The sequence below is a fragment of the Gamsiella multidivaricata genome (genome assembly GCF_025024155.1).
Source record: "Gamsiella multidivaricata strain RSA 2152 chromosome Unknown BC939scaffold_139, whole genome shotgun sequence".
In the NCBI taxonomy this organism is placed as follows: Eukaryota; Fungi; Mortierellomycota; class Mortierellomycetes; order Mortierellales; family Mortierellaceae; genus Gamsiella; species Gamsiella multidivaricata.
Window position 1 is genome coordinate 1 of NW_026251847.1, and position 25332 is coordinate 25332.

Here is a 25332-nt window from a genome sequence, read left to right on the forward strand (position 1 = left end):
TGGGGATCATCCAGAACGCGTGGAGGAAAGAACGGAAAGGCCTTGCTCAGCTGGGACGACTTTTTGAAAGAGAATGAGCGCGCGATGTCGGACTTTGTTGAGGGCCGCATGTCCAAGGTGTCCAGGAGCGTCTTCTTGAGCCTTGTGCGAACAGAGGCCAATGCCATCTGGCAGGGACTGGAGAGAAATGTCATGGATCTGCTTGAAAAACAGGGTAAACTGCAGGGTCGAAGTGCGCCAGCGAGAACAGGCTACCGATCCTCTGCCTCATCTAATGGCCGAGCATTGACGGAGGTGGAGCAGGATCTCATCATGGGATTAATCGATGAGGCGCTTGATAAGTATTCTGCGGATGCGATGGCAAAGCCGGACTATGCGCTCTTTTCAACTGGTGCTCGGATTATCCCAAAGCTGACTTCGCCCAGCTACTATCACGTGGTGCAGCCGACATTTTGGGGCCGATTAGGCCTGAAGTTCCTTGTACCGTTGCCGAGACGAGAGAAGACGCCAGAGAAGGCTATTCAGCCCGATCTTCACGCGGGCGAATGCTGGGCAATGGAGGGCCAGGATGGACAATTGGGCATTCGATTGGCGAGACAAATTGTGGTAACTGAGGTCACGATTGAGCATGCGGATCCGAGCGTGGTTCTGGACATAAACAGCGCACCCAAAGAAATTGAGGTTTGGGGTCTTCGAGGCAATGACGAGTCTGCAAGACCAACCGCGGAGCAGCAGTCAGAGGACAATTTGGCAGCACCATTGGACGACCAGCGCGACCAGCAGCAGGAGAAAGAGCAAACAGCGCCAGTGACAAATACGAAGCGAGGTGCTTGGTGGCGCGAGGGTATTCCTTGGAGAGGTGCGACGCTGTTGACGACGGTTCAATACGATGCCGAGGGTGACAAAAAGGCACGGCAGACATTTTCGATCCCACTTTCGAAGCAGACGGTGCCTTCCATTGGAGTTGCCCTGCGATTCAAGTCAAATTGGGGACATCCCAACTACACATGTGTCTATAGAGTTCGGGTGCATGGACACGAGCTGTCGCCCTGAAGAAAACAACAACACAAAATGACTGCTGGCTAGTCTATTGCCCACCTTCTTCGCTATTGTGTACAATATCTAGCTGTATCTGTATTTATGACCTTCATCTCGATTTGTATTTTTAGGATAGTGTCAATAATGGGCCATAATACATGAATTACATTGTACGAAGCACAGAGACGTTCACATGGTTAGAGGAGTAGTAGTCGGCAATTGTTGGTTGTCATTAGTTTTATTGTGGATGCGCCTGGTTTTCTTCAGTCGTACCAGTCCAGGAAGAGCAGCACAAAACTTGCCAAGATCAAGAAGAACAAGATCCACTTGCGAGTGCTGCTGTTCCGCTTCCCAGCCTTGATAAGTTGATCGTTTCCGGCATCAATATGACCGATGGCTGTCAAGGCCTCTTCATGCAAACGATCAGTCTGCAATGTTTGAATTTCAAGATGTTCCTGAATAGTCGAGTGAAGTGACGAGAGTTCCATCATGGACGACTCCAGTTGTCTAGAAGAAACGCGATTGGGATCCGAGTATACAGAAAACCTGGGGTCAGAAAGGTCACCTTGGATTTGAGGAGAGACAATAGAACTAAAGCGAGATTATGTGACAATGCGTACCTGACTTGATTCAACTCTGTCTCCAGTTTCTGGACGATATTCTCGTTCTCCAGCTGCAGCATCTGTCTCTGCTCTGCTGTCAGGCTGTTTTCGAAATCCTGCTCTTCGTCCACGAACCCATCTCCCGGCTGTTGGCTTTGATGATAATACTGAGCGGACGAAATACCTTTCGAAGAAGCATTTGTAGGTGCAGCAGATGAACCATACGATGGAAGTGGCGACGCACCAGATGTTCTGTTTGCAACATCGGAAGCCCTATCGCCCGGTGGTCGTGGACTGGCATTGTTATTCCTGCGTTGCGACAGCATCACCCCTGGTCCCAGTGGTCCTGCCTCAGAGTCGTTGCGTCTTATGCCATAGCCATTCGCTCCCGCTGCGCCGGGTTTGGGCAAAGCCTTAAAAAGCGAGCTATGGTGATGGTGTTGTCGGAAGGGGGGAGGTTTTTTTTTTTTTTTTGTTATGCGTAACAGCGGGCGTCAGATCGAAGGCAAGGGTAGAGTTAATCATCGTCACTCAGCAGCCCGCTTTGCATTTTTCGCGAACACATCCTTACAGCTCTGATTGCTGCATACCTCTCTCGCTTCTCCATCTCGCGGGCTATCCTGGCCTCATATTGATCCTTATGCAGTGTGGCGAGACTGGCGAGCCGTTCATTTAAGTAAAGAGTCACGCCCTGACGATGTTGTGCCAAGTTGTCAACAGGACCCATGGAACCCGTTGCAGCTGTCAAGAGTTGATTCAGTCCTGCCACTGCCATGTTGCCGCTGCTGCTCTTTTGTTGTCTCTTCCGGCGTTCTATATGGTAATCATAGATGTAAATACAAAAAAAGTTCAATACAGTAATTACGCATGTCTGCTGCATGGTTTAGCTCCTTCCTCGCAGTTTCCGTGTCACTGCTGCCTACCTTGCTCGAGCGTCTCCAGTTCCTCGATCGCACCCTTGATCTGCCGCATCATTACTTTCGCCTGCATATCGATGCTGTCGCGATCTTTGTCTGAGAGTGTGGTTAATGACGAAACCGTCTCCAAGAGGTCGTTTAACAGCTTCGACGATCCGGAGGTGCTGCTGCTGCTGCCGGCCCCATTGGAGCTATTCTTGGGTATAGAGTCGGATCGTCGTGGGCCGCGCATCGAATTTGCACTGGCACCGGTTGATCCTGCGCCACGAGAAAGGTTGAGATATGCGGGTCGCGTAGTGATGATGAACGCGCGAAGGTCTGCCATTGTCCTTGACTTTTTTTATACAACAAACATACGGTACAAAGAGTAAGTCGTCCATGAATACATCCACTGTGGAAGCATGGTCACCAAGCAAAGCCAATTTGACAAAAGCCAAGTAGACACACATACAATATTATGTGCTTCCTGTATCCAGAGATCCGGTTGCTGAGGTTTGGTGAGTTGTTTGTTGGGCGCACGATGCCCAGTGGCATCTGAGGCCTGGCTCAGGTCTTGAACTGTGGCGCGGAAGATGTTGGTCAAGTCAGGCATGATGGTGACCTTGCAGTGATGACTGAATTAGTGAACGCCTTCCTGTCGAGAGTAATGTCTTTATTCTGCTTCTTTTTATCAGCGCTGTTGAGTCCGGTTGAGTGTCTGTATGGTTCGGTGAGGCTGCAAAAAGGCAAGATGAAGGATGGGCACGCATGAACGCGATAGGCATCTGGTCACCAAGCACTATTTCAGCCAATTGACATCCCAAAAAGGAACATCAGAACCTATCCTCTTTGGGGCTGCAAATACCACAGACAACACCTTGGCTTTTTTTATTTTATTTTATCAAAAGCCGCTTCATTGTTTTATATGGTCTTCGCAAAGATTGGATGAGGGCCAGGACACTAGACGATCCAGGCTTCGGGCAGCTGAACTTGATGCTTGCAGATATTTATCTTCAGCTATGAGTCCGTACATGTATTTGCAGTCAGTATGACCCAATTGCGCATAGGCTGGCACCGCGACCAAGACCCCCGATGTTGTTTTCGCTCTAGCTATTCATGTAATCCGCATGTCAGGCACTACTTCCGTACTTGGAGTTTTTGGGAGTGAGTCCGGTATCGGCTATCTTGACCAGCACTTGCAAGGGCCTGTTCACAAAGCTCTAAAAAAAAAAACTCGGCTGGCGTTTTGAACTCTAGTATTTCGAAGGCGGATAGGCACATTTCCGGATGAATAGATGCTCGTCAGCTTCCTTGGCCTTATCAACGCCTTCCTCATCGGCAAAGCCGATATCATAGTCCCATGATCCTTATTCCCGGACTCAGCATCAGGTTGTTCTCCATACCGACTACAAGGGCCTGTCTTCAGAAGTAGCTCCTAAGTGTCAATGTCTTGCGCATCAATCAAGACGCCTCGGATATGAGCATGGAGTACGCGAGGTCTTTCTCGAAAACTATGTGCATGTTTTTGTGCTTGACTGAAAATAAAATGATCGATATAGGACATGGATGAAACTCTGTCCTTTTCCCATTGACTTCATTAACCTTGAGATCGACGGATAGCCATTGGCACTTCTTGGAGGTGTAGGCAACATTAATATCGCCGGCTTTGTGCGCCCTGCACGGTCATGCCTTTATCAATGAAGTCAAATGCCGGAGTAGCCTTTTTCGTTCCGCAACAGGGGTCCTACCGACGACGAAGACAATGACGGAATGACGGATGGACAAATATCGAAGAGTCGCATGTTTGAGCCTGGATGCAAGATCTTGAGATACTCAGGCATATGCTCCAGCTTCCTGGCGCACTTCAACATGTCTTTCAGCTCTGCTGGAATCCGATCGTATACTCACGATGCCGAGCTCGATCGGTACATGGGACTTTCTCACAGTTCGCGATTGACACTCCTTGGCATGCCACGCGAGCTTCTTGAAAACGTATTTGATTAGTTCATCTCGCAGTGCCTACCCTCTACAGCGCGTGTTGTTGGTCTCTTTGAGTTCCTGCTTCCATCGGGTGGAAATGACGGGATCTTTGTACCTGTTCCGTCAACTTAATGGCACTCGATGCCCCGCGTATGACCAATTCGGGGAGAATAGCAACTAGGAAGCCCCAGGTGTTACAGTTTTCATTCCACAAGCACATCAGGAACCACTTCGGAGCCATCGCGAACGCAGCTGAGATGAGCGAGGTAGGTTGGTGCTGCTGCTCAAAGTTCAAGAACAGAGCTGCGCAACTGCCAGATTTCCTCAGACGCATGCTAAACCTTAAACCACGGTCGTCGCCATCTCGCTCACTCCTTTTCCTCGCTCCCAGAGCAGCGCCAGTCGCAAGACGAGAAGAAGGACATTAAGACGGCCAGAGAGACAGGTTTCATTAGCATTGAAGGCGAGATGATTATTATGCATTAGCTAGCGATTTGTATGAAATACATTAAGAGATATGAATAGTCCAAAGGAAGTGCTCCTACTGCCTATTCCTGGTTGTTGTGGCCGCTCCTAGCCTTATTGCCTCTTGGACCTCCACATTTATCATTGCTGTCGAAATTGCGCGTTTTCCTTGCCTATATGTGTTTTCACAGCTATGGTGTTTTGGAGAACAAAGACTCCAAAAACCGGTACATGTACCTTTTTTTTTTTTTTTTAGCTTTTTTAGGTACCGGGGCTTTTTGATTTGATGTGTTACAGAATCTTAATTTTTGCCACCATTTTTCGTGTAATATATTTAAGGAATGGGATTCCTTCAGTTCTCTTATCGGACTCATCCCTTCAACCCCTTTGAACACTTTCCTCCTCTTCTCTACCGCCAACAACTTGACATGTCCTCCAAATCGTCTTTGCCCCATCCCTGGACAAGCGACAAATACAATAGCGGCTTTCATCCCACCCTCCTCGCCGAATTGTCCATGCGTGCGGCTTCAAACGCTATCCGCGAGAAGCCACGTTGGTGGGAGAAATTCAAGGATCCAATTATCTCTACCCGTTGGAAGCAAGAGCTTCAGGCAGCCAGTAACGAGCACAACGATGGAATGGTATTGCGAGATGAGCAAATTGAGCATGTCTTCAAGGAGCTCGAGTGGTTTGCAGAGCAGCGCAAGGCGCAAGTCGAGCAGGACGTCGAAGCGCCCATTGAGATTGCCATCGAGGGCACGTGACGATCTGATGGACTGATCCCACAATCATTGAAGGAGCGATTGCTGGCCTGTGTTAAGAAGCTGGAGGATGTACCTGAGCACCTCAAGGACTGGCATCCAGGTTCAAACAAACAAGTCCTGGACTTGGTACACCCGTCTCTCTTCCCCTTTATCGCTGGCAGGACCCGTGTTACCGAACAAGAGGCGCTCCCGCCATTCGACTTTATTGGCCAAGGCAAGGTTCTCAAAAAGGCTCCCGATCCTAGTGGCATCATTCCTATCTATGTCTCCGAGAAATATCAATGGCTGCCTACTGATTTCGAAGTCAGTCCCGAGGGTAAGGTCAAGATCAAGTCCTACATCAACAACCTCCATCCGGTCGAGCACAAGGACATGTATCCAGTCCTTGAGGAGGTCTTTGAAAGGTTTCTTCCAATGTTCGAGGATGTCCTCGCAGAGATGCGAGACATACCCCGCAAGAGAAACATCCTGACCGTAAATCCCTATGAATGGTACGGGGAGCGACCAGAGGTCGATCCTGAGAACGAAGACTTTGACAATGACGAATGGTATAGAACCCGCGAGCCTATTCCTGTCACCATCCCTGAGTTCAAATCTAGAGAAGTACTCAACAAGTACGAGCTCAGGACTGGAAAAACACTCCAAGTCATCGTCAAGTTGGCCAACATCGAACTGACCCCAGAGAACCCAAAGTACAACGGAGGCACCTGGCATGTCGAGGGCATGGGTAATGAGAACATTGCCGCGTCAGGAATCTACTATTACCACTCAGAAAACGTTAGCGAGTCGCGTCTGAACTTCAGGATCCAAGTGAAGGAGCCGAGATACGAGCAGTCGGACGATAAGGGAGTCATGTTCATGTATGGACTCGCGAATTATCAGCCCTTGGTGCAGTGCCTGGATGGTATCGTGACCAAGCAGGACCGATGCATCGCTTTTCCCAATATATATCAGCATCAGGTTCAACCATTTGAACTCGCGGACCCCACCAAGCCTGGATATCGTCGAATTCTGGTCTTTTTCTTGGTTAATCCTGAGCAGCCTATCTTGTCGACGACCCATGTACCGCCTCAACAAAAGGGCTGGGTACCACCTAAGGGGCTACTGCTGGAAGTTGCTCAAAAGATGCCGCCAGAGATCTTTCAGCAAATCGATTCGTTGGTGGGTTGGCCTATAGATATGAAGGAGGCGAAGAAACACCGGGAAGCACTGATGAGAGAGCGCAAGTTCGTTGTCAAGGACAACGAATACGTATATGAGCGTATATTTTACCTTTGCGAGCATTGACGGATTCATACATAATGCATTTTTTTTAAAAACATAATACCCTCTTGATAAATAAAATTACTAGGGGTTTTTTTTTACATAAAGTGATAGTCAGGATCGTGCTGCCTTCGACTTTTTTTTTTTTTTTTTTTTTTTTTTTGGTGCTCTTACATTAGGCTTTGCAACAATAACACTATCCATTGCCTTTCGTTTTGGACATGGCTAGAAGGAGCGATTGATGACCATGTTGTAATTCGCGTTGGAGTTAACACAAAGAATTTAGCACGTGCACAGACAATTTGCCAGCGTCTACCCAACCTTAAACACGACGGATGCTCTAAAATCTCACTTAACGCAATAATGTCTTCACCGTCCTCCGTCCCTGGATCGCGGACAAGTACGACTGCAGCTTCTCTGTCACGCTCCTTGTCGAATTGTTAATGGGAGCAGCCTCGAACGCCAGAACGAGAAACCCAACTGGCAGGAGAAAAAAAGGATTCAGCTACTTCTATACGAGGAAGGTGGGTCCACCCGAGTCCGACCCCGGGGACGAGGAGTTTGGCAAAATCGAATGGTGCAACAATCGTCTTCTCATTCCAAACCTGAGGCCAAGGCCGACACGACGACCCGCCAAGTGATCGTCGACTCCGCCAACATCAAACTCTTGTGTCGAAACCCCCTGCCTACGAGGGCGGCACCTGACACGTCGAGGGTGTGGAGAGGTCCGCCACCAGGGATCGTCTCGCGGATCGGGAACTTGTTGGATCGACCCATGAATGTAAAGGAACCCAAGGAATACGGGAAGGAGCTGGCTAAGGAGCGTACCCTATTTCGCCAACAACATCAACAATACCGTTTTCGGACAACCCCTTTCTCTTTTCGAGCACCGAACCAGCTTGTCCCTGCCATGCACAGCAAAAAAACAAACAAACGGATAGACAAATAGAGATCGGATAGACAAATAGAGGTTCAGTCCGGAGGAATACATATTTATTATTCTTTCGTATATGAACAATGCACCGGAAGCATCCTTGGCCTGAAAGTATTCATCTGGCATTATCTCGACTGCCACCATCCGTCATAGCCTTCCTTCGGGTCCTTTTCAAGCACTCAGCAACATCGCCTCCAGATCCGCCTCCGTAACCGCGCCCTGCTCGAACAGCTCATCCAACTCATCGTCATCCATGATCACTGCACGCTGCCCGAAGCCCAGATCATGCTTCGCATGCGTAATATCCGTCTTGAGCGCTCCGTCCCAGACCTGACTAGCATTCTGCACAAATCCAGCCTTCGCGCCCGTGGTCGTGCTGTTACGCGACAACCCATTCGATATCGATGATGGCGACGACGGCGACGACGGCGATTTCTGGAACTTGTTCGAAGCCGGTGACAACAAGTACATCGTTTCTCCGACATTCTTGCCATTCGTCTTGCTGTTCGCCGCAGACAACGAAGACCGGCTACCTACACCGTTCATAACCGCGTTCGGCGATCCAGCGCCCTGCTCCGCATCCTCCCCGTCCTGTGCCTGTGCTCCATTCATGAACTCGTCCTTATGGCGCGGCACAAAGCCTCGTACTCGATCGAATCCCAAGAACTGTGGCAGCTGATGCGTCTCGATCGCGTACTCGAAATCATCAAACACACCGCGGTACTCGGTTCCCACAAAGATCTGTGGCAGCTGTGTCTCTCCACCGTTCTTCCGACGCATGTGTCGCTTGGCCTCGTCCGAGACTGATACATCCACGAACTCGTACTCGATCTCGAGTTGTTCCAACGTGTCGCTAATCGATTGCTGTGCCCGCTTCACCTTCAAGTTTCCGCTCACACTCGAGCCATAGATCTGAACCGTCTTGACCTTGTACTTCTTCGTGTTCTTCAGCCTGCAGGAAAAAAGAAAGTAATAAGGAATCAAGATGTCAGTTTTCAAAACACACAGCCGCATCGTAATAAAGTATTTTGACATGTAAAAATGATCCTGCGAAAATAAAGAAACATACATGGCGCTCATGGACGCATTCTCCAGGTCTTCCATCAATTCGTCAACTCGCTTATTCAACTCTTCAACCTCCGATTCCTTGGCTGCCAGCAACTTCCGGATCTCCTCCACCTCTGCCCGCATACTCTCCAGCTCTCCTTTCGTCTCAACATTCACCCGTTCCAGCTCCTGCTCTGCTTCTACCTGACTTGCCTGAACCGCCTGCAGTTCCGCTGTGATCTTCTCCATAGTCCCCAAATGCTCTTGCTTCAATTGCCCAATCAGCTCCTCATGGGCCTCCTTGTCGCTCGTCAGCTTATTTTCCCATTCCTGGACCTCAGTCTCATGCTTCGTGACCAGCTCCAACATCCGCGACTCTTGCACTTCCTCTAGGTCCTTGATCTGCTGAGCAAATGAATCCTTAAGCTCCTGAATCTCTGAATCTTTCGAGTTCCCAGACTCTGTCAGGGCCGTGATCTGCTCCTCATGTACCCTGATCAGCTCCTGGACCTCGGCATCGTGTTTCATCGTCCAGGCAGATTCGATATCAGCACGAAGGGCTTCCAACGCCTCTGCGTGCACTGCAACCGCTTCCGCTTGGCTTTGAAGAGACGCCTCCATTTGGGCCTCAAGTTCTTTGACCTTGGCATCTTTTTCGCGTTCGCTCAACTCGCCCGACTCTTGCAGCGCCTATTGTTATAATTTTTTTTTTTTTTTTATAAATTCATCGCGTTATTAGAAATTTTCATCCCGACTGATTCAAATACCATGTGAAAAACATTTTGTTCCACTTTTTTTTTTTTTTTTTTTTTTTTTTTTTCATACCTTCAGGGATTCAGCAACAGCATCCCTCTCCGCCGTCATAGCCGATAACAAGGCCTCATGAGTCTCCCTGAGCATCGAGATCTCGAGTGCGCGTTCGGCCGCGATGTCCTCGAGGGCCTTGGCATGATGGATCTGTGCATCACTGAATTGTTTCCTCAAATCCTCCATCTCCTGCAGAACCTGCTGCACATCGGACGAGATCGGCTTCCGTTGGGGTTCAGGCGTGAACGTCAATTCTTCGAGCTCTCGCCTCATCCGTTCTTCTTGTTCCTGCAGAAGCTTCAGGGTGTTGTCATGCTGTCGAAAAAAAAAAAAAAAAAAAAAAAAAAAAAAACCAACAAACAAAGACACAAGCAAACAAACAAGTAAGCAAGCAAGCAAGCAAAAAAAGAAAAAGGCGCATTAGAATCCACAGTGCGAACCACATGCGCACAAAGATCAAGCAAAAAAAAAAAAAAAAAAAAAAAAAAAAATCAAGCGCTTTTTCGTACCTTCTCCTGAAGCCCGTTCAGCTGTGTACTCAACATCTTGACCTTGACAGCATCCGTAATCGGTCGAGTGACGCCTCCAGAAGTCGTAGTCCGTGTCGAAGCACCGGCCGCCGTTGTCGATGTCGGTGTCTTTCGGATACTGCTCGTCGGCGTAACCGCCTGTGCCGCCGTCAGTCGTGTCGTCGTCGTCGTCCTAGTCGAAGGCTGACGCAAACTTGAATTCGGTGACGGATTCGTAGAACTAGATGGTGTCCTACGACTGACTCCCAAAGGACTCGAAGTCACTGAACTTGTTGATGTAGAGGTATTAGTCCTCGTCGCAGTCGGACGACTGGCCAGTGGTAAAGCCGACGAGGGCGAAGAAGCGGTACTCCTCAAGGGTGGCCGCCTAGCGGGGCTACTCGAGACCGTCGACGCGAGGGATGTTTGGCTAAAAGTCCTGGTGATCGAAGGCGTGACTGCAGGACTCGTGCGCGGAGATGATCCTGTGCTTACACTAGAGCTCGAGGCGACTCTTCGTCCTGCACTGGATATCGTGCGCGTGGTACCCGTGCTAGCGCTCGGAAGAGATGGTGTCGAGGGCGACCTTCGGATTGTGGTAGGCGGAACGGCCAGTGATCTCGAGACAGCGGTCGCGGAAGCCGTCCGGCTAGTTGCTAGAGCGGGTCGAGTAGTAGAGGCTGATGATGATGAAGTAGTAGGAACAGACGAGGACGAGCCGCTTTTTACACTGACTGGGGTCACAGGTCGTTGCTTGGAGGCTGAAATGAGGAATGTCCTTGGTATGGGTGTGGCCGCTTCTTTGAGCCTACCACACGATGATGTCTTGGCAGGTGTGGTCGATCCTGCTGCTGCTTTGGCTGTGGACGCAGACGCAGATGTAGACAATGGCTTCTTCGTTGCAGCGCCTGTGCTAGTCGCAGGCTTGGTTATCTTAGATGCGCTAGCAGTGGGCGTCCTTAGTTTCGGTACTGGCTTGACAGGATCGACGTTCTCCTTGTTGCTATCGTCCTTATCGTTCTTCTTGTTCGATGCAGTTGGTTCGATTTCGACAGGTGGTAGAAGGATAGCCGGAGGTTTTGATGGCAGTGTAGCAGCGGCGAGCGTGGCCTTGTTAGAGTCGTCACCACGTTCAGCTGTCTCTGAAGCTGTGGTTGCAGTGGTGTTGGTGTTGGTGGTATCTGCGGTCGCAGAGGAGATGGATAGAGCGGAAGGAAGAGGAGTAGATGAAGCAATTGCTACTGCGGATGGAGCGGAAGGAGGAGGAGTGGAAGAAGAAGCAATTGCTGCTGCGGGTGGAGCGGATGAATCCGCTGTGCTCCTGGTTTTGGTGTCAATGGTACCGTTGCCGGTCCTTGTACTGGCGCCATGGTCGGCGGTATCCTGAACGGCACTGGCCGCACTGATGCTAATGACGGTGCTGTCGCTGTCGGTATTGAACTCGCTCATGTTCTCTTACTAATTGTTCTGTACGTATTTGATTGGTGTGCTTGAGTCGAGTTAAGGTAGGTTTGTCGTTGGCGAAGGCGGGAATGAAGGTATCAGCTGCAGCTGTAAAGGATATGTAAAGTGCAGAGTGTGAAAGTGAGAGTGATGTGTGAGAAAGAGGAAAAGAGGAAAGAGGAAGAAGAATCGAAGATGTAAGGGGGGAAGAGGATTATGTGATGATGTTATCCATATATTATTTTTATCGCTTCGCGCAAGTGAAGTAACATTGAAAAAAAGGGGGTTCCAGGGCGAAGTCAGCAGGCATAGAGCGCGGGTTACACACTCAGTCGGAGCCGTTGAAGAAAGGGGACTCGAGGGGCTTGTTACACTGCAATGAATAATGATGATGATGATGATCCTGATGACTATCAATAGGGGATCGATCGGCACTCAAAAAAAAGGGACCGACGAAACACCGGAAGGTGGATATGTTTTTCGAGGTGGTTTTCTTGCTTCGGGAAAGGGAGTGAGAAGGTGGGAGAGAGGATAGGCATATGTCCGTGGGGTTATATAGGCTACATGTGCATATGATGATACCATTGGCCACTGCCACTGTCACTGCCACGAAGGGAATGGTCTATGGATACAAGTTACAACTATCGGATTCGAATGTAATGATTCATTCACAAGAGAGCCCTTCTTTAATTCTTATTTTCCTTCATCATGATGGGTAATAGGTGCACCTTGTGGATATGGTTTAATGCAATGAAAAAAAGGGCCTTTTTCATTAAAAAGTTCATTGGTCGCCACGGGGAGGGGGTGCCTGGTGCAACCGTTTCCAATTCGTCCATTGGCACTGAACAATAAAGAACAATAAATGGGAAACAAAGGAACCGATGGAAAGGCGTGTCGAGGCTGCTCTTTCTTTCCCCCTTTCATTCTTTCCATGGTTCTTTTCTTCATCCTTCAAAGTGAGCACCGTCTGCACACGCACTGTCTCTGATTGGCCATTGCTCAAGCGAACGGAGGGTCCATGCGCGCCACCTTCTTGGACATGGACATGGACAGACGAAAGCGCGCGTACCCTGCCCAAGCATTGCCACCAAACCCCTGGGCCAATTGCACTCTTTCCTTTTTGGGACCCCCTACTGCGTCATAACTGATTCATGGGATAAACACACATGCTCATTCAATCCTGATCTCACACCTCCTTCTCATCAACCCAGCTTCTTACAACCGACAACCAAACTCCCCATCGCTTCACTCCTTCACATCTACTCTGACCATTTTTTTTCTCTCTCTCTTCAAAAAATGGCATCGCGTCTCACAAAGCTCCCTATGGTCACCCTCTTTCACAACCCTTCTTCCAGAATATCCATCGAAGCCCTCCGCCTCCTCAAAAAGGGTGCTAATGCTAAAAAGTACGAGATTGATCTCGTTCAGACCAAGAGCTTCCCTCCAACCCATCAACAGCTCGCCAATATCGTTGAATTCATGGGCCCCACGGCTTTAGAGGAAATCCTTCTTCCAGAAGCACCCAAAGCTTCGACCCTTACAGAGCTTCAGGAGATCCTAGAAAAGCAGCCGGTTTTGATGAGGAAACCTTTGATTATCGATTGGAATAGAGCCAAAGCATTCGTTGGGGATGTAAGTTCGGCGAGCCAGTGTGCATTATCGTAGACGGAGGCACATGCAGATCCCGGATGCAGCTGCAGATGCAGATGCAGACGCCATACTGGAATTCAATTTTTTTTTTTTTTGCTTTCTGACATTTGACATCTATTTTTGCTCTCTTCTTTTTCCTTTGTAGCCTCCACAGAAAGTCAAAGAGTTTGTGAAGAGTATTGATGTTAAGCGCGACAAGTAGGATTTTTGTAACACTCATAGAAATAAAAAATATAATACGCGACCCTTCGACTTGTATGCTTGTATGCAAAGGAAGGACCCACAAGACAAGGACCTCATAGAATTTCCTCCGCAAAAGGAACGATTGAGCTTCATAAGATCACTTTTATTACTTTGATGACTTGAACATAGGGGAGGAAGGAACGCCCTTCAAACGGCGTCAAAGGTTCCCAGTCCGGCGACGGACATGCCTTGCATATACCCAACCCGATACTGTCCCGGTCGCATCGTCTTCTCGATCTCATATAACCCTTCCCCAATCTCCCTCATCGGCTCCGGCAAGAATCCTCCCATCAACACCGGTCTTGGTGCCGCCACTCCAGGAGCGATCCCATAAATCTTCACCCGTACCTTCTGTTTCTTTCCACTCTGCACCGTCGCCGTCATTGGCTCCAAGATCGAGAACCCGAATCCCATAGCCCCATACATCTGCATCATCTGCTGCGCATTCTCTCCGGTACCCTCGTTCACAATCCTGTACTGCAACGCCCCTGCTCCTTGCAGCTCCATCCCCCCAAAGGAACGACCCCATACCATCAGCGTACCATCCCCAGTTGTGGGACAAAAGAACCGGATCCTCATCTGCACACTCTCTTCATCCTCCGCCGTCCAGTGAATCGGCATCTGCAATTTCTCGCCCGTCGGCTTCCAGTCCAAATGCGCTCCGGGTAAGCTCATCATTTGTCCATCCCAAGAACGCTTCAGCACCTTAATTTCCAGCTCCACAAAATCATCCTCCGCCCACACCGTATGCGTCGCATCCTTCCCCACCGGCACAATCCCTAGCGTCCATGACTCCGAGGTCCTAAACGGCAACGCTCTGTACACCTCCACTCCGATCGGTGGATCTAAAAACTGTTCCTCCCCCCGATTCGGCCAATGAGTATAAATCAAAACTTCCGGTCTCGTCAAGAAATAATGGGGCGCGAATTTCTTGGTCTGTCCCGTCGTCTCACAATCCATCCCGGCGCCCCAGGTCGAATCAATCAACAGCCTTTCTCCTCGGATCGCCACCGCGTTCCACGCATGTGCTCCTCCAAGCGACTCCCCTCCGACCTCAATCCCATACCCTCGCGCTACGCCATACACCTGCGTCACCCCAAGTCCCTGGGGTTCCGCCAACGCCGAGAACAAATTCGCGAATCCTGCACAGACGCCCGTCTTGGTCCTGAGCACAGCCTCCGCAGAATTATCGCCCAACTGCCCGGTCTTGAACCCTCTGAGGTTGTATATGATATTATGTCCGATCCACGTAAAGATCGCCCGCAGCTGCGCGACCTGGTCCCCCGGGAAGGGCGATGTCAAATAATACGATAATCGGGCGATACTCTCTTCCTCCGATCGAGGACACGCTCGCGCGTGATCGTCCTGGACCGAAAAGTCGGCCATCGCCAGATCCAGGCGTTCGCCTTCAAATTCGTTTGTGAACACAGGTGCTGATTTCTCCAGGAACGCAATGGGATCGTCCCCTGGCTTGAAAATGGAGCAGGAATTTGACGAATACGACGACGAGGCGGCGTAATTGCTGGAATTGTGCACCGTACGACTACCAGATCCGTTGGCCGTCGCTGTCGTTGTTGAGGACGTATGGGACGATGAATGATGATCGTGTACAACACGCTGTTCCGGCCTCTTTGGCAGAGTAGGTCGTTGTGGCAACTCTGGTCTCTGTGGCAACCCTGGTCTCTGCGGCAACCCTGGTTTCTGCGGGAACTCTGGTCGCTCTGGGAACTCTGGTCGTCCTGGGAACTTTGGTCGTTCTGGGAACTCTGGCCTTTGTGGGGGTGTCGGGCGTTGGGGCAGACTCGGCCTTGCCGGGAGTGTGGGTCGCTGAGGAAGCGATGGTGTTGTCTCTACTGCCTTGACTAAAGGCATGATGGTGGATGGGAGCCTAGGAGGTTTCGAAGGCGGCGCTGGATGCGACGTTGAGACATCAGCCCCGTCGTGCAAGCGCCCACTCTCATCTTGAATCTTTTTCAAGATTTGTGACACTGTCAGACTCGGGACAGGCGGCGATGGCGTCTCCTGCTTTGTCTCCACAGTCTTTACAGCGGTCGGAGGAGGTGGAGGCACAACTCGTTTTGGAAGCTCGACTGGTGTAGGCTGTGCAGGAACAAGGCGCTTCGGAGGAAGAACCACTCGTTCTGGGGATTCAGCATCCGCAGGGGTATGAGGAACACTCCGCTTTGGTAGCACGAGACCGTTTCGCTTTATAGGTTCAGCTGGCGTTGGAGCAACAGGTGTCACACGTTTTGGAATCTCGACCGGGTTCCTAGGTGGTAGGCGTTTCTCTCTTTCGATCGAAGCTAGTGCCGGAATAGGGCGTTTGGACTGGGCAACTTCTTCCTGGATGGGTGATGATGCCACGCACTCAGGGGCGCCATTAGATGCGATTGATGCAACTGAAGTGGGACGAGGGACAGGAGGTTTTGCAACGATGATGCCCTTTGGACGAGGAACCGGAACCGGCCTGCTGGGGGTTGAGGGGGGATCGTTGAGTCTTCCTGGAAGTGACGGCACAGGGCGATCGGGCTTTGCGATGGAAGCGAGAGCAGTTGGTCTCAAGAGCATATGAGACGATGCATTGGTATCAGAGTGAGTATCTGACTGTGATGATGGGACAGATTCTGAGGTGGGTGAAGAAGGACGAAGAGGAAGTGTGCGTTTCGGTGGGACCATGGGCACCGGTCTCTTTGGTGGAGCGGGATTGGTGGAATTCACGGGCGGCAGTGGTGGAGGAGGAGGGAGCGAGCGTAAAGGGGCAGACATGAGGTCACTCTTTGGACGAGGCGGAGGCACCGGGGCTGAGCCGTGCGAGGAGCTGTACAAAGACGTCCGGTTCATTTCTCTACAGGGCAGGGCTGTTGTTGATAATTAGTTAATGCAATGACCACTGCTGCATAGCATATAGACAGGCAAACAATATTACAATGAAGGGTGTTTCTACCTGGGGGTGATAAGCTGTGTTGAAACCTAAACTTGATATAGAATCCTATGACAGGTGCGTTCAGTGAGGGAGACGGTGAGGTGAAGTGAAGGTAATGGAGGGGGGGAGTTTGAGTTTGAGTGTGAATGAAGTCAAGGACGAGGAGTGACGGAGGAATGAATGAATGAATGAATGAATGAATGGGCGAAGAGAAGCGATGGGTGAAGGAATGAGCAAAGTGAGAAAAATAAGCGAAGAAATAACAGTTGGCGCCTGAAACTGGTAAAAAAAGACTAGAACTAACTTGTCCTTGAAGAGGAGAGGGATGTTCCTTTTTCCACAGCAACGACAATGAAGACAAAGAAACAAGGCAGAAACAGGTTCTTTGTGCAGTGCTATCGAGGCTAACTTTCCTCTTTGCCACCAGCCCCAGAAAAAGGAGCCACGAAGGAGCCCGGTGCAATACGCAGTGCGCGCAGTACACGCAGTAATCAGCCATTGGAACTGGAGGTGTAGAGCAGGGACCCATCCAGGATATGTTGCAGCGCTCCTTCTCTTCTCCTTCTGCGCCATGCACTCACTGCCTTTGACAGCAACAAAAAGCGCGGCAACGACTCTCCCTTTGCCATTCAGGGGTAGTCAAGGGTCACATGATAGGATTTTCCCAGGGACCAAATAGCCTTCTTCACATTCTTTTTTTTTTCTCTCTTTCTCTTTCTCTCTCTATCTCACTCCGCCTTCACTCCTCCTTCAAAAAACAACAATGGTCTCTCACACAGAGTCCAGTCCATTACTGGCTGCCTCCAATGCCTCCGCTCCCTCTCGTACAACCGTTCCTTCTTCTATTCAGCCTCGCCATGAAACCAGAGGTCTGATCTACATGACCCTCTCTGCCCTCTTCTTCTCCTTCATGTCCCTCCTCGTCTCTCTCACCGCCAAGTCCCTTCCATCCTTCCAGATTGTCCTCTTCCGAGGTGTCATCCAAACCCTCCTCGGCGTCCTTGCCTGTCATTACCTCGGGATCTCTCCTCTCGGCAATCCCGGTGTCCGCTTCCTTTTGTTCTGTCGAGGTCTTGCCGGATCCTGTGGATTGGGATTCTTCTTCTATGCTCTGAGTGTCATGCCTCTTGCAGATGCCACAGTGATCTTCTTTCTGGGACCAATGTTCACAGCAATCCTGGGAAGGATTGTGTTGAAGGAACCGTTTGGGCCACTTGATGCATTAGCGTCGACGGTGTCGATGGTGGGAGTGGTCCTGGTTGCGAAGCCATCGGTTTTGTTCCCTCTGCCTGAACACGGCGGTGAGGGTGGATCTGCGGTGATGATGATGCTACTCCAAAGAGAGTATGAAAATGAGGAGGACCGTCGTCGGTTGTTTGGTGCGGTTGCAGCGGTCTGTGGAGCGATGTGTTCTGCAGTTGTAAGTATTGTCCAGTTGTATTTGCACAATGCGCAAGAATGTTGGTTGTGTCAACTGTGTTTTTTGGGGGGAAGTGCCTCTCATTCTTTAGGCCCGGAAGAAAGCAAAACCTTATTTCTCTCTAGCTTTTTTTCTGCGGAATACAGAAAAACCTGACTTCCATCGCCATGGCGTGCTCGCCTCGCTATTCCTCGTCAACGATTCCTCCGAAAGATCCTATTTTTTTCCCTTACAGTCCCCATTCACGATGGATGGTATCACCGCGCCTGGCGGTCTATACGGGAATACACCCGGCATGAACTCTCTCTCTCTTGCCATCTGACCCTTTTCTTTGATTTTCTCCGGTTACGCATTTCTCTCTCTTTCTCCACTTGCGACCACGCAATTTACGCCCACCATATGTTCTTCATAGGCATACGTACTAGTCCGCAAGATCGGTAAGCAAGGTGCCCACTCGATGCAGCATGTCACCTATTTCGGCGCTGTCTCTTGTCTCCTCAGCATCCTTGGCCTTTACACCCTCCAGGGTGGCTACGTCCCCCCACAGAGCACCCGCATGTGGTCCGGTCTCATCCTGCTAGGTGTCTCCGCCTTCATCGGACAAATCCTCCTGAACTCTGGGTAAAGTCTTCACAAATCCTTGGACACTTTCATGTCGAGGGATGCATCGAAAATACTATGCTATGTGTTCACATCCACATTCTCATCTCATTACTAACTCATTCCTGTTTTCTACTCCGCTCTTGCTGTCATTTTTACCTTCCATTCTTCTCTCCTGCTAACAGCCTGCAGTTAGCTCCACTCGGCCCGGGAACATTGATGCGAATGAATGACATTGTCTTCGCGTTCCTCTTCCAGATCACGGTCCAACACGAGCACCCAGATCTGTTCAGCTGGCTTGGTGCCTCCTTGGTCATGATCTGCACCGGTGGGATGGCCCTCAACAAATGGAGAATTGAGAAAAATCGAGCTCGTCAGGAACAACAACAACAGCAACAACAACAACAACAACAACAACAAGAGGTGGCACAGCAGTAGTGTTACTAAACACAACCAAGTTAATCGATACTACTTCCGTTCGGGTTCCTTGGACACTAGATCATCGTGAGGAAATTAAATAAAGAAAAAAGATCGATAGAGCATTCCACATGTCAAATTGGCCATTGCGACTGTATGCATCCAAAGCGTCCAAGCATTTTGTAGCCACATTGTGTGCTTTTTTTTATTTCGGAGAGGAATATGTAGGATTTTAGGATGGCTTGTTGTATTCAGAGAAGCATACGACGCAAAGAGGAGAGAAAGACGCTGAATGAAAATACAAAAAAAAACGAGGGATGAGTGACGAGGTCTGCGAGTCGGGCGAATGTTATGAGTGTATGTTTGTGTGTGTATGTTTCTCGACACGAAAACGCGTCTCTTAAAAAAAAAATGCGTTCAAAACTTGCGATCAAATGTCTGTGCGCCCATGTGTTCCCCCTGACTGGTGTAGTGTCTATGTGACATCTTTTTTTTTTCTGCTTCCTTGCAGTCTCAAAGGCAACCAAGGTATTCCATCACTCTCTGTCCTTGATACCCTCTTGTCGTTTGTCCAGTTTGTGGGTCCCGATAGTACCAACGTGGCGACCTCCTTGAGTCTTCTTGGAGCCGATGGTACTCAGCGTGGAAACTCGAACACCCTGCCCATAGTATGCCACGTAGTATGCGCGGGACCTGGCAGGCCCTTGTACTGACTCTAATCATGCTAGGCAACGACTCCAGGCTCATCCTCCAACACAGGCTTCACCATGTCTTCGAGCGGGGTTACAGGCACAGATACTTTGTTACAACTCACTCTTGCAGTCGTTTATAGACATATCTGCCAGAAGTTGAAATATATAAAAAGCGCTGACAATGAAGCTGTATCAGCGCACATCGTTGTGCCACAACACGCAAGCGTAGCCAGACTTGGCTGCTCTTATTGGTCTGGGACTTAATTTGAAGATAAAGTGTACAAGCTTGCTGGCCCCAGAGTACCATTGCGTTACAATAGGTGTTGAGGTAATCCGAGGAGTTCAAGTTATCGCTGTAACATATTGATCCATATCGCCTCACTTTATACTCAGAACTGTAAATATTCAACGTACGCGTATTGGGCAGGTGTAGAAAGGTATAAGGACTCTCTTTATTCTTGCTGTCCCAGGTATGTTGTACTTGTTCTTGTGATAATGTCGGCAAGGAGACGAAGTGCAGTGGCATTGTAGTACAGTGTCATATCAATGGAAGGGACAATAGAACGAAGAGAGAGGGCCAGCTGCCAAACGGGAAAAGGGTGACGACTCTAGGCAACGCGCGCTGCACAAGCCTGAAAAAGAACTGTTCTGCTTACAAGAAGGAGCCTTAGGCACTACCATTGCTCTTCATGAGGCTCCATTAATTAAGATACTATCTCAATGCGATGTCGCATTGGTATCTGGGGAGTATCGCTACATAATGCGTCATTTTAACTGGAATAAATACATCATGTCTCTATTCTCGTAAATTCTCATAATTCTGTTGCGCGTTGCTTTACTTTATGCTTTTGATGTGCTTGGTAATGATCCGCACTAGCACGTTCTCTTCAAAAATAAAATAAATAAAAAAAATACGGCGAGTTTCTCTGCCAAATCCACGAGGTACAACGCTTGGCCATCAGGACCCGCGATATCTCTCACAAAACTCCTGTTCGGATTAGCAAGCAGTTAGTAGGCATACTGAAGCGAAGGCAAGGCCGTAGGAGCCGTAGCGCACATTCATTCATTCCTTCCATCCATGCATTAACACGGTGTGGGAACTGAGCGTCGAGTCTCAAATATCTGTAACGTCCGTCATATTGGCCAGGAACTGCTTTTCTTTTGAAATTTGATACCTGATCGCGCTATTTGTATGATCGACTACTGCGGCCACGTTGCGTCGTATCGTTGACATTGATTCCTCGGATGCATGCGGCTTCTTCGGACGACCTCTCCGCTGTTGTCCTACCTGCTGTTGTGGCGTCATCATTGCAGTCGGTGGTTAACTACCAGCAGCACTTTGCCATAGAGGTTGTCCCCCCTTTCCGCCACAGGTGCGAAGTTTAAAACCGTTCGGGCTGAGCGGTTGAACTGTGCTATGCTGCGTTGCGTTGCATTATGTTATAGAAAAGCGGGAGCAAACGCGCAGAGCCGTTTCGTCGAAGCGTTGCTACGGAGTTGCTGTAGGATATGTGGTTGTAGCATTGTTGTGCGTAGATGCATAGGTGGAGCCGATAAGAGTAAAGAAAGAAAAGAGGGTGAAGATGGAAGTGGAAGAGAAGAAGCCCAGAAGGATCCTTATATAATACGCAGTGCATAAGCTGCCGTTGACTTCTTGTTGAAATGTGCTCGAGCCTACTCATGACTATTCATTATCCTTTTGCGAAGGCCTTATTCGCCATCCCCTTTCCCTCTGCATGATAAGGATATGTCTAAGGAGATGCCTAGGGGCTAAACAACTCTTCGTCTTCTACTTTTTATTCTTCTTCCTCGCACTCTTCTTTTCTCACGCTCACTTACCCACTCTTTTGTTCCTCCTTCAAAGAACAACAATGGTCACTCTCACAGAGTCCAGCCCATTATTGGTTGCCTCCAATGCCTCCACTCCCTCTCGTACCACCGCTCCTTCCTCTATCCAACCCCACCATGAAACCAGGGGTCTGATCTACATGACCCTTTCTGCCCTCTTCTTCTCCTTCATGGCCCTCCTCGTCTCTCTCACCGCCAAGTCTCTTCCGTCCTTCCAGATCCTCCTCTTCCGGGGTATCATCCAAACCTTCCTCGGTGTCCTTGCCTGTCGTCATCTCGGGATCTCTCCTCTCGGCAATCCCGGTGTCCGCTTCCTTTTGTTCTGTCGAGGTCTTGCCGGATCCTTTGGATTGGGGTTCTACTTCTATGCTCTGAGTGTCATGCCTCTTGCAGATGCAACGGTGATCTTCTATCTAGCACCAATGTTCACAGCAATCCTGGGAAGGATTGCGCTGAAGGAACCATTTGGGCCACTTGATGCATTAGCGTTAACGGTGTCGATGGTGGGAGTGGTCCTGGTTGCGAAGCCATCGGTTTTGTTCCCTCTGCCTGAACACGACGGTGAAGGTGGATCTGCAGTGATGATGATGCTGCTCCAGAGAGAGTATGAAAATGAGGAAGACCATTGTCGGATGTTTGGTGCGATTGCAGCAGTCTGTGGAGCGATATGGACTGCGATTGTGAGTATTGTTTAACTGTATTTGCCTTTTGCTCCTTGTAATGCGAGCTCTCTCTGCCACTATCTTCATCTTCTGCGGAATATATATATATATATATATATATATATATAAATTCCTCTATCGCCATGGCGTGCTCGCTTCGTTATCCCCGTCAATGAATCCTCCAGATGTTTTTCTTCTTTTTTTTCCTTACCGTTTAGATCATCCAAAACCTGGACTCCCTTTTCTCTTTTCATTTCGCATCACAGGATACACTCAAGCACATTCCTTTGCGACACCGCAATTTACGCCCATCATATGTTCTTCATAGTCATATGTACTAGTCCGCAAGATCGGTCAGCAAGGCGCTCACTCAATGCAGCATGTCACCTATTTCGGCGCTGTCTCTTGTCTCCTCAGCATCCTTGGCCTTTACACCCTCCAGGATGGCTACGTCCCCCCACAGAATACCCACATGTGGTCCAGTCTCATTCTGCTAGGTGTCTCCGCCTTTACCGGACAGGTCCTCCTGAACTCTGGGTAAAAGCCTTTTTCGGTTTCAGTCCCCCGAACATTCTCTCGTCGAAGAGATCGACTTCAAAAAAAAAAAAGAGAAGGAAAGACCCGCTTTATTAGTGTGTTTTCTATACATCCACATCCACATTCCCATCTCTTTATTTTACTCAATCCATCCATTTTTCTACTTTGCTTCTGCTTGTCATTTTCTTTCCTTTTATTATTACTATTATTATTATTATTACTATTATTATTATTATTACTATTATTATTATTATTACTATTATTATTATTATTTATTATTACTGAATCCTTCTCTCTCTCTCTCTCTCTCTCTCTCTCTCTCTCTCTCTCTCTCTCTCTCTCTGTTAACAGCCTGCAATTAGCTCCGCTAGGTTCCGAACCATTGATGCGGATGATCGAAATCATCTTTGCATTCCATTACCAAACCACGATCCAACACAGGCGCCCAGATCTCTTCACCGCCCTCGGTGCCTCCTTGATCATGCTCTGCACCATGGGGATCGCGTTCAACAAATGGAGGGTCGAGAACAAACAGGATTATGAGGAGCAGAGTGTCTCTGCTGAAGAAGGCCTACATCACCAGCAGCATCATCACCAGCATCATTACCAACAAGAGCAGAAACAACAAGAATATCAAGAACAACAAGAATGAGAATAAGAGTCCGGCGGCTCAGCAGTCGTACTACTGCTAATAGAGCTCATATCTAAACCAACACTATCTCCATGTAGAGTCTTACACGCTAGACCGTCGTGAGGAAATAACAGGTCATTTGCGATTGAATGTATCCATAATGCCCAAAACCACTTTGCAACCATATAGCGTGCGTGTATTTTGGTTTTTATTGTTGTTTCTTGGGAATATATAGGACTGCAGGATAGTTTATTGTTATCCAAAGAAATATACAACACAAAGGGGAGGGAAGATGACGAATGGAAATACAAAAACAATGAATGAGTGAGGAGGTTTGCGAGTCGGTGAATGTTGTGAGTATGAGTGAGTGAATGTGTGTGTGTGTATCTCGGCTCGAAAATGCGTATCTTAAAAAAAAAAAAAAAAAAAAAAACGCGTTCAAAACTTGCGATTGAAATGTCTGTGCGTCCATGTGTCCGAAAGTACGCAAGCTAAAATATAATAAGCCTTCCTCCCCCTGATTGGTGTATTTGATTTTTGACACCGTCAGAAATCCCTCCCTCCCTCCCCCTTTTTTAACGGTTCTGTCCCCCCGCAATCTTGGCCCGGTACTGCGCGACCAGCATCGCATGCGCCTGCTGCTGTTGTTCAATCGACATCATCCCCGTCGAGATCCCCAGCTGCGCCCCGGTACTCAACTGCAACGGTGGAGACGTCACTCCGGCCGCCGCCGCTGCTGCTGCCGCCGAGCTCAGATCCAGATTCGACCAGTCTCCGTTAAACATCGCCATCGGGTTCTGTACCCCGACTCCTCCTATCCCGGCTCCTACTGTCAATCCGCCCATCATTCCCGCTCCGCTCGTCAGCCCACCTCCTCCCAATCCTGCCATTGCGGCTGCTGCCGCTGCTGCTGCGGAGGTTGTCCCAAATGATGATGCATTCATCATCTTGCCATTCGTCGTCGTCATAATCGCCGGCTGTTGCTGTTGTTGTTGTTGCTGCTGCTGCTGCTGCAAGAACTGCTGCTGTTGCTGCAACAACTGGAGCTGCTGCTGCTGCTGCTGTGGGGTCAAAGAGCTATCCATATTCTGGATCTGCTGCTGCCGTTTTAGATACGCCATAATCGCCTGCTGCTGCTGAAGCTGTTGTTGTTGCTGCTGCTGCTGCTGTTGTTGCTGTTGCTGCTGCTGTTGCTGCTGTTGCTGCTGTTGACGCTGCTGTTGTTCCTGCTGCTGTTGACGACGACGATTCAACATATCCTGGTACATCAACTGCTGTGCTCGCTCCAACGTCGCCACACCCTGTTGCTGCTGCGATAACGGCAATGTCGTAAACGCATATGGCAGTTGCAGTTGTGAAGGGTCCAACCCTGCTGCCACAGAGCCCAAGCCCGCCTGCTGCAAGGTATCCTGCTGCTGCTGCTGCTGTTGTTGTTGCTGTTGTTGCTGCTGCTGTTGCTGCAATGCGAGCCGCTGTTGATCTGAAAGCGCCTGATGTTGCTGAAGAATACTCTGTGGCGACGGAAATCCTTGTTGCGTTGTCGGATGCTGCTGCTGTTGCTGCACTGCTGAGTGTTGCTGTGGCTGCTGATGCTGTTTCAACTGCTGCTGCTTCTGCTGCTGCTGCTTCTGCTTCGCAGACAAGGGTCTTGTCGCCTGTGCTTCAGCGGCCTGCTGTTGAGCCGCTGCTGCCGCGCTCTTCGAGTCTGACGAGAACCGCCTCTGTCGCTTGGGAAAGCTGTGCGACGGCAGGAAACTAGTCGACGAAGGCCCTGAAGCCGACGACGAGCCCGCCGCATTGACGCCTCCGTTCGCTAGACTCAATCCATCTGCGTTGGTTCCTATTGCTCCTCCCGTCGGCGTCGTCGGTGCAGAATTTGCATTCGCTGCTGAGCTGAGTAGACCCGCCTTGGGCAGACTGAGGCTCATAGGATCCTTCTGGTCCTGCACGCCGTCTATCGA

At 49.6% G+C, this 25332-nt stretch overlaps 10 protein-coding genes across 10 annotated transcripts; 5 read left to right on the forward strand and 5 right to left on the reverse strand.

The window, feature by feature from the left end:
* BC939DRAFT_58266 (uncharacterized protein) lies at positions 1-1237 on the forward strand. Its single transcript, XM_051561760.1, has one exon. The coding sequence runs from the start codon at positions 85-87 to the stop codon at positions 1051-1053; it is 969 nt and encodes a 322-aa protein (XP_051406207.1). The 5' UTR covers positions 1-84; the 3' UTR covers positions 1054-1237.
* A 64-nt stretch (positions 1238-1301) lies between these two features.
* On the reverse strand, positions 1302-3149 carry BC939DRAFT_508583 (uncharacterized protein; the record flags this gene model as incomplete). The annotated part of the gene is made up of 5 exons (XM_051561017.1): positions 1302-1545; positions 1659-2066; positions 2231-2453; positions 2564-2891; positions 3009-3149. 5 exons carry the CDS (start codon positions 3147-3149, stop codon positions 1302-1304), a joined length of 1344 nt encoding a protein of 447 aa, XP_051406208.1.
* A 2260-nt stretch (positions 3150-5409) lies between these two features.
* Positions 5410-7032, forward strand: BC939DRAFT_485535 (uncharacterized protein; the record flags this gene model as incomplete). Its single annotated transcript, XM_051559316.1, has 2 exons — positions 5410-5694; positions 5779-7032. The coding sequence occupies 2 exons, from the start codon at positions 5410-5412 to the stop codon at positions 7030-7032; spliced, it is 1539 nt and encodes a 512-aa protein (XP_051406209.1).
* A 328-nt stretch (positions 7033-7360) lies between these two features.
* BC939DRAFT_508585 (uncharacterized protein) lies at positions 7361-7785 on the reverse strand (the record flags this gene model as incomplete). Its single annotated transcript, XM_051561018.1, has 2 exons — positions 7361-7488; positions 7614-7785. The coding sequence occupies 2 exons, from the start codon at positions 7783-7785 to the stop codon at positions 7361-7363; spliced, it is 300 nt and encodes a 99-aa protein (XP_051406210.1).
* A 250-nt stretch (positions 7786-8035) lies between these two features.
* Positions 8036-12097, reverse strand: BC939DRAFT_58311 (uncharacterized protein). The gene is made up of 4 exons (XM_051561761.1): positions 10306-12097; positions 9815-10111; positions 9012-9679; positions 8036-8894 (listed from the first exon to the last, which is right to left on the reverse strand). The coding sequence occupies exons 1-4, from the start codon at positions 11752-11754 to the stop codon at positions 8114-8116; spliced, it is 3195 nt and encodes a 1064-aa protein (XP_051406211.1). The 5' UTR covers positions 11755-12097; the 3' UTR covers positions 8036-8113.
* A 632-nt stretch (positions 12098-12729) lies between these two features.
* BC939DRAFT_58333 (uncharacterized protein) lies at positions 12730-13658 on the forward strand. Its single transcript, XM_051561762.1, has 2 exons — positions 12730-13380; positions 13544-13658. Exons 1-2 carry the CDS (start codon positions 13045-13047, stop codon positions 13598-13600), a joined length of 393 nt encoding a protein of 130 aa, XP_051406212.1. The 5' UTR covers positions 12730-13044; the 3' UTR covers positions 13601-13658.
* Positions 13659-13879: 221 nt separating this feature from the next.
* BC939DRAFT_482274 (uncharacterized protein) lies at positions 13880-16407 on the reverse strand (the record flags this gene model as incomplete). The annotated part of the gene is made up of 2 exons (XM_051559105.1): positions 13880-14090; positions 14708-16407. 2 exons carry the CDS (start codon positions 16405-16407, stop codon positions 13880-13882), a joined length of 1911 nt encoding a protein of 636 aa, XP_051406213.1.
* Positions 16408-17205: 798 nt separating this feature from the next.
* BC939DRAFT_470146 (uncharacterized protein) lies at positions 17206-19094 on the forward strand. Its single transcript, XM_051558088.1, has 3 exons — positions 17206-17984; positions 18397-18605; positions 18770-19094. Exons 1-3 carry the CDS (start codon positions 17328-17330, stop codon positions 19020-19022), a joined length of 1119 nt encoding a protein of 372 aa, XP_051406214.1. The 5' UTR covers positions 17206-17327; the 3' UTR covers positions 19023-19094.
* A 2388-nt stretch (positions 19095-21482) lies between these two features.
* On the forward strand, positions 21483-23560 carry BC939DRAFT_497624 (uncharacterized protein). The gene is made up of 3 exons (XM_051559731.1): positions 21483-22221; positions 22532-22740; positions 23092-23560. Exons 1-3 carry the CDS (start codon positions 21565-21567, stop codon positions 23390-23392), a joined length of 1167 nt encoding a protein of 388 aa, XP_051406215.1. The 5' UTR covers positions 21483-21564; the 3' UTR covers positions 23393-23560.
* Positions 23561-23939: 379 nt separating this feature from the next.
* On the reverse strand, positions 23940-24537 carry BC939DRAFT_470156 (uncharacterized protein). Its single transcript, XM_051558089.1, has one exon. The coding sequence runs from the start codon at positions 24490-24492 to the stop codon at positions 23947-23949; it is 546 nt and encodes a 181-aa protein (XP_051406216.1). The 5' UTR covers positions 24493-24537; the 3' UTR covers positions 23940-23946.
* Between the last annotated feature and the right edge of the window lie 795 nt (positions 24538-25332).

Coding starts and splice junctions, on each gene's coding strand:
- BC939DRAFT_58311 (XM_051561761.1), bottom strand. CDS start 11,754: ATGAGCGAGTTCAATACCGACAGCGACAGCACCGTCATTAGCATCAGT. Junction 10,112..10,305: donor TGAACGGGCTTCAGGAGAAG/GTACGAAAAAGC, acceptor TTTTTTCGACAG/CATGACAACACCCTGAAGCT. Junction 9,680..9,814: donor CTGTTGCTGAATCCCTGAAG/GTATGAAAAAAA, acceptor TTATAACAATAG/GCGCTGCAAGAGTCGGGCGA.
- BC939DRAFT_470156 (XM_051558089.1), bottom strand. CDS start 24,492: ATGGCGTATCTAAAACGGCAGCAGCAGATCCAGAATATGGATAGCTCT.
- BC939DRAFT_58333 (XM_051561762.1), top strand. CDS start 13,045: ATGGCATCGCGTCTCACAAAGCTCCCTATGGTCACCCTCTTTCACAAC. Junction 13,381..13,543: donor CCAAAGCATTCGTTGGGGAT/GTAAGTTCGGCG, acceptor TTTCCTTTGTAG/CCTCCACAGAAAGTCAAAGA.
- BC939DRAFT_470146 (XM_051558088.1), top strand. CDS start 17,328: ATGGTCTCTCACACAGAGTCCAGTCCATTACTGGCTGCCTCCAATGCC. Junction 17,985..18,396: donor GAGCGATGTGTTCTGCAGTT/GTAAGTATTGTC, acceptor TGTTCTTCATAG/GCATACGTACTAGTCCGCAA. Junction 18,606..18,769: donor CAAATCCTCCTGAACTCTGG/GTAAAGTCTTCA, acceptor TCCTGCTAACAG/CCTGCAGTTAGCTCCACTCG.
- BC939DRAFT_497624 (XM_051559731.1), top strand. CDS start 21,565: ATGGTCACTCTCACAGAGTCCAGCCCATTATTGGTTGCCTCCAATGCC. Junction 22,222..22,531: donor GAGCGATATGGACTGCGATT/GTGAGTATTGTT, acceptor TGTTCTTCATAG/TCATATGTACTAGTCCGCAA. Junction 22,741..23,091: donor CAGGTCCTCCTGAACTCTGG/GTAAAAGCCTTT, acceptor CTCTGTTAACAG/CCTGCAATTAGCTCCGCTAG.
- BC939DRAFT_58266 (XM_051561760.1), top strand. CDS start 85: ATGTCGGACTTTGTTGAGGGCCGCATGTCCAAGGTGTCCAGGAGCGTC.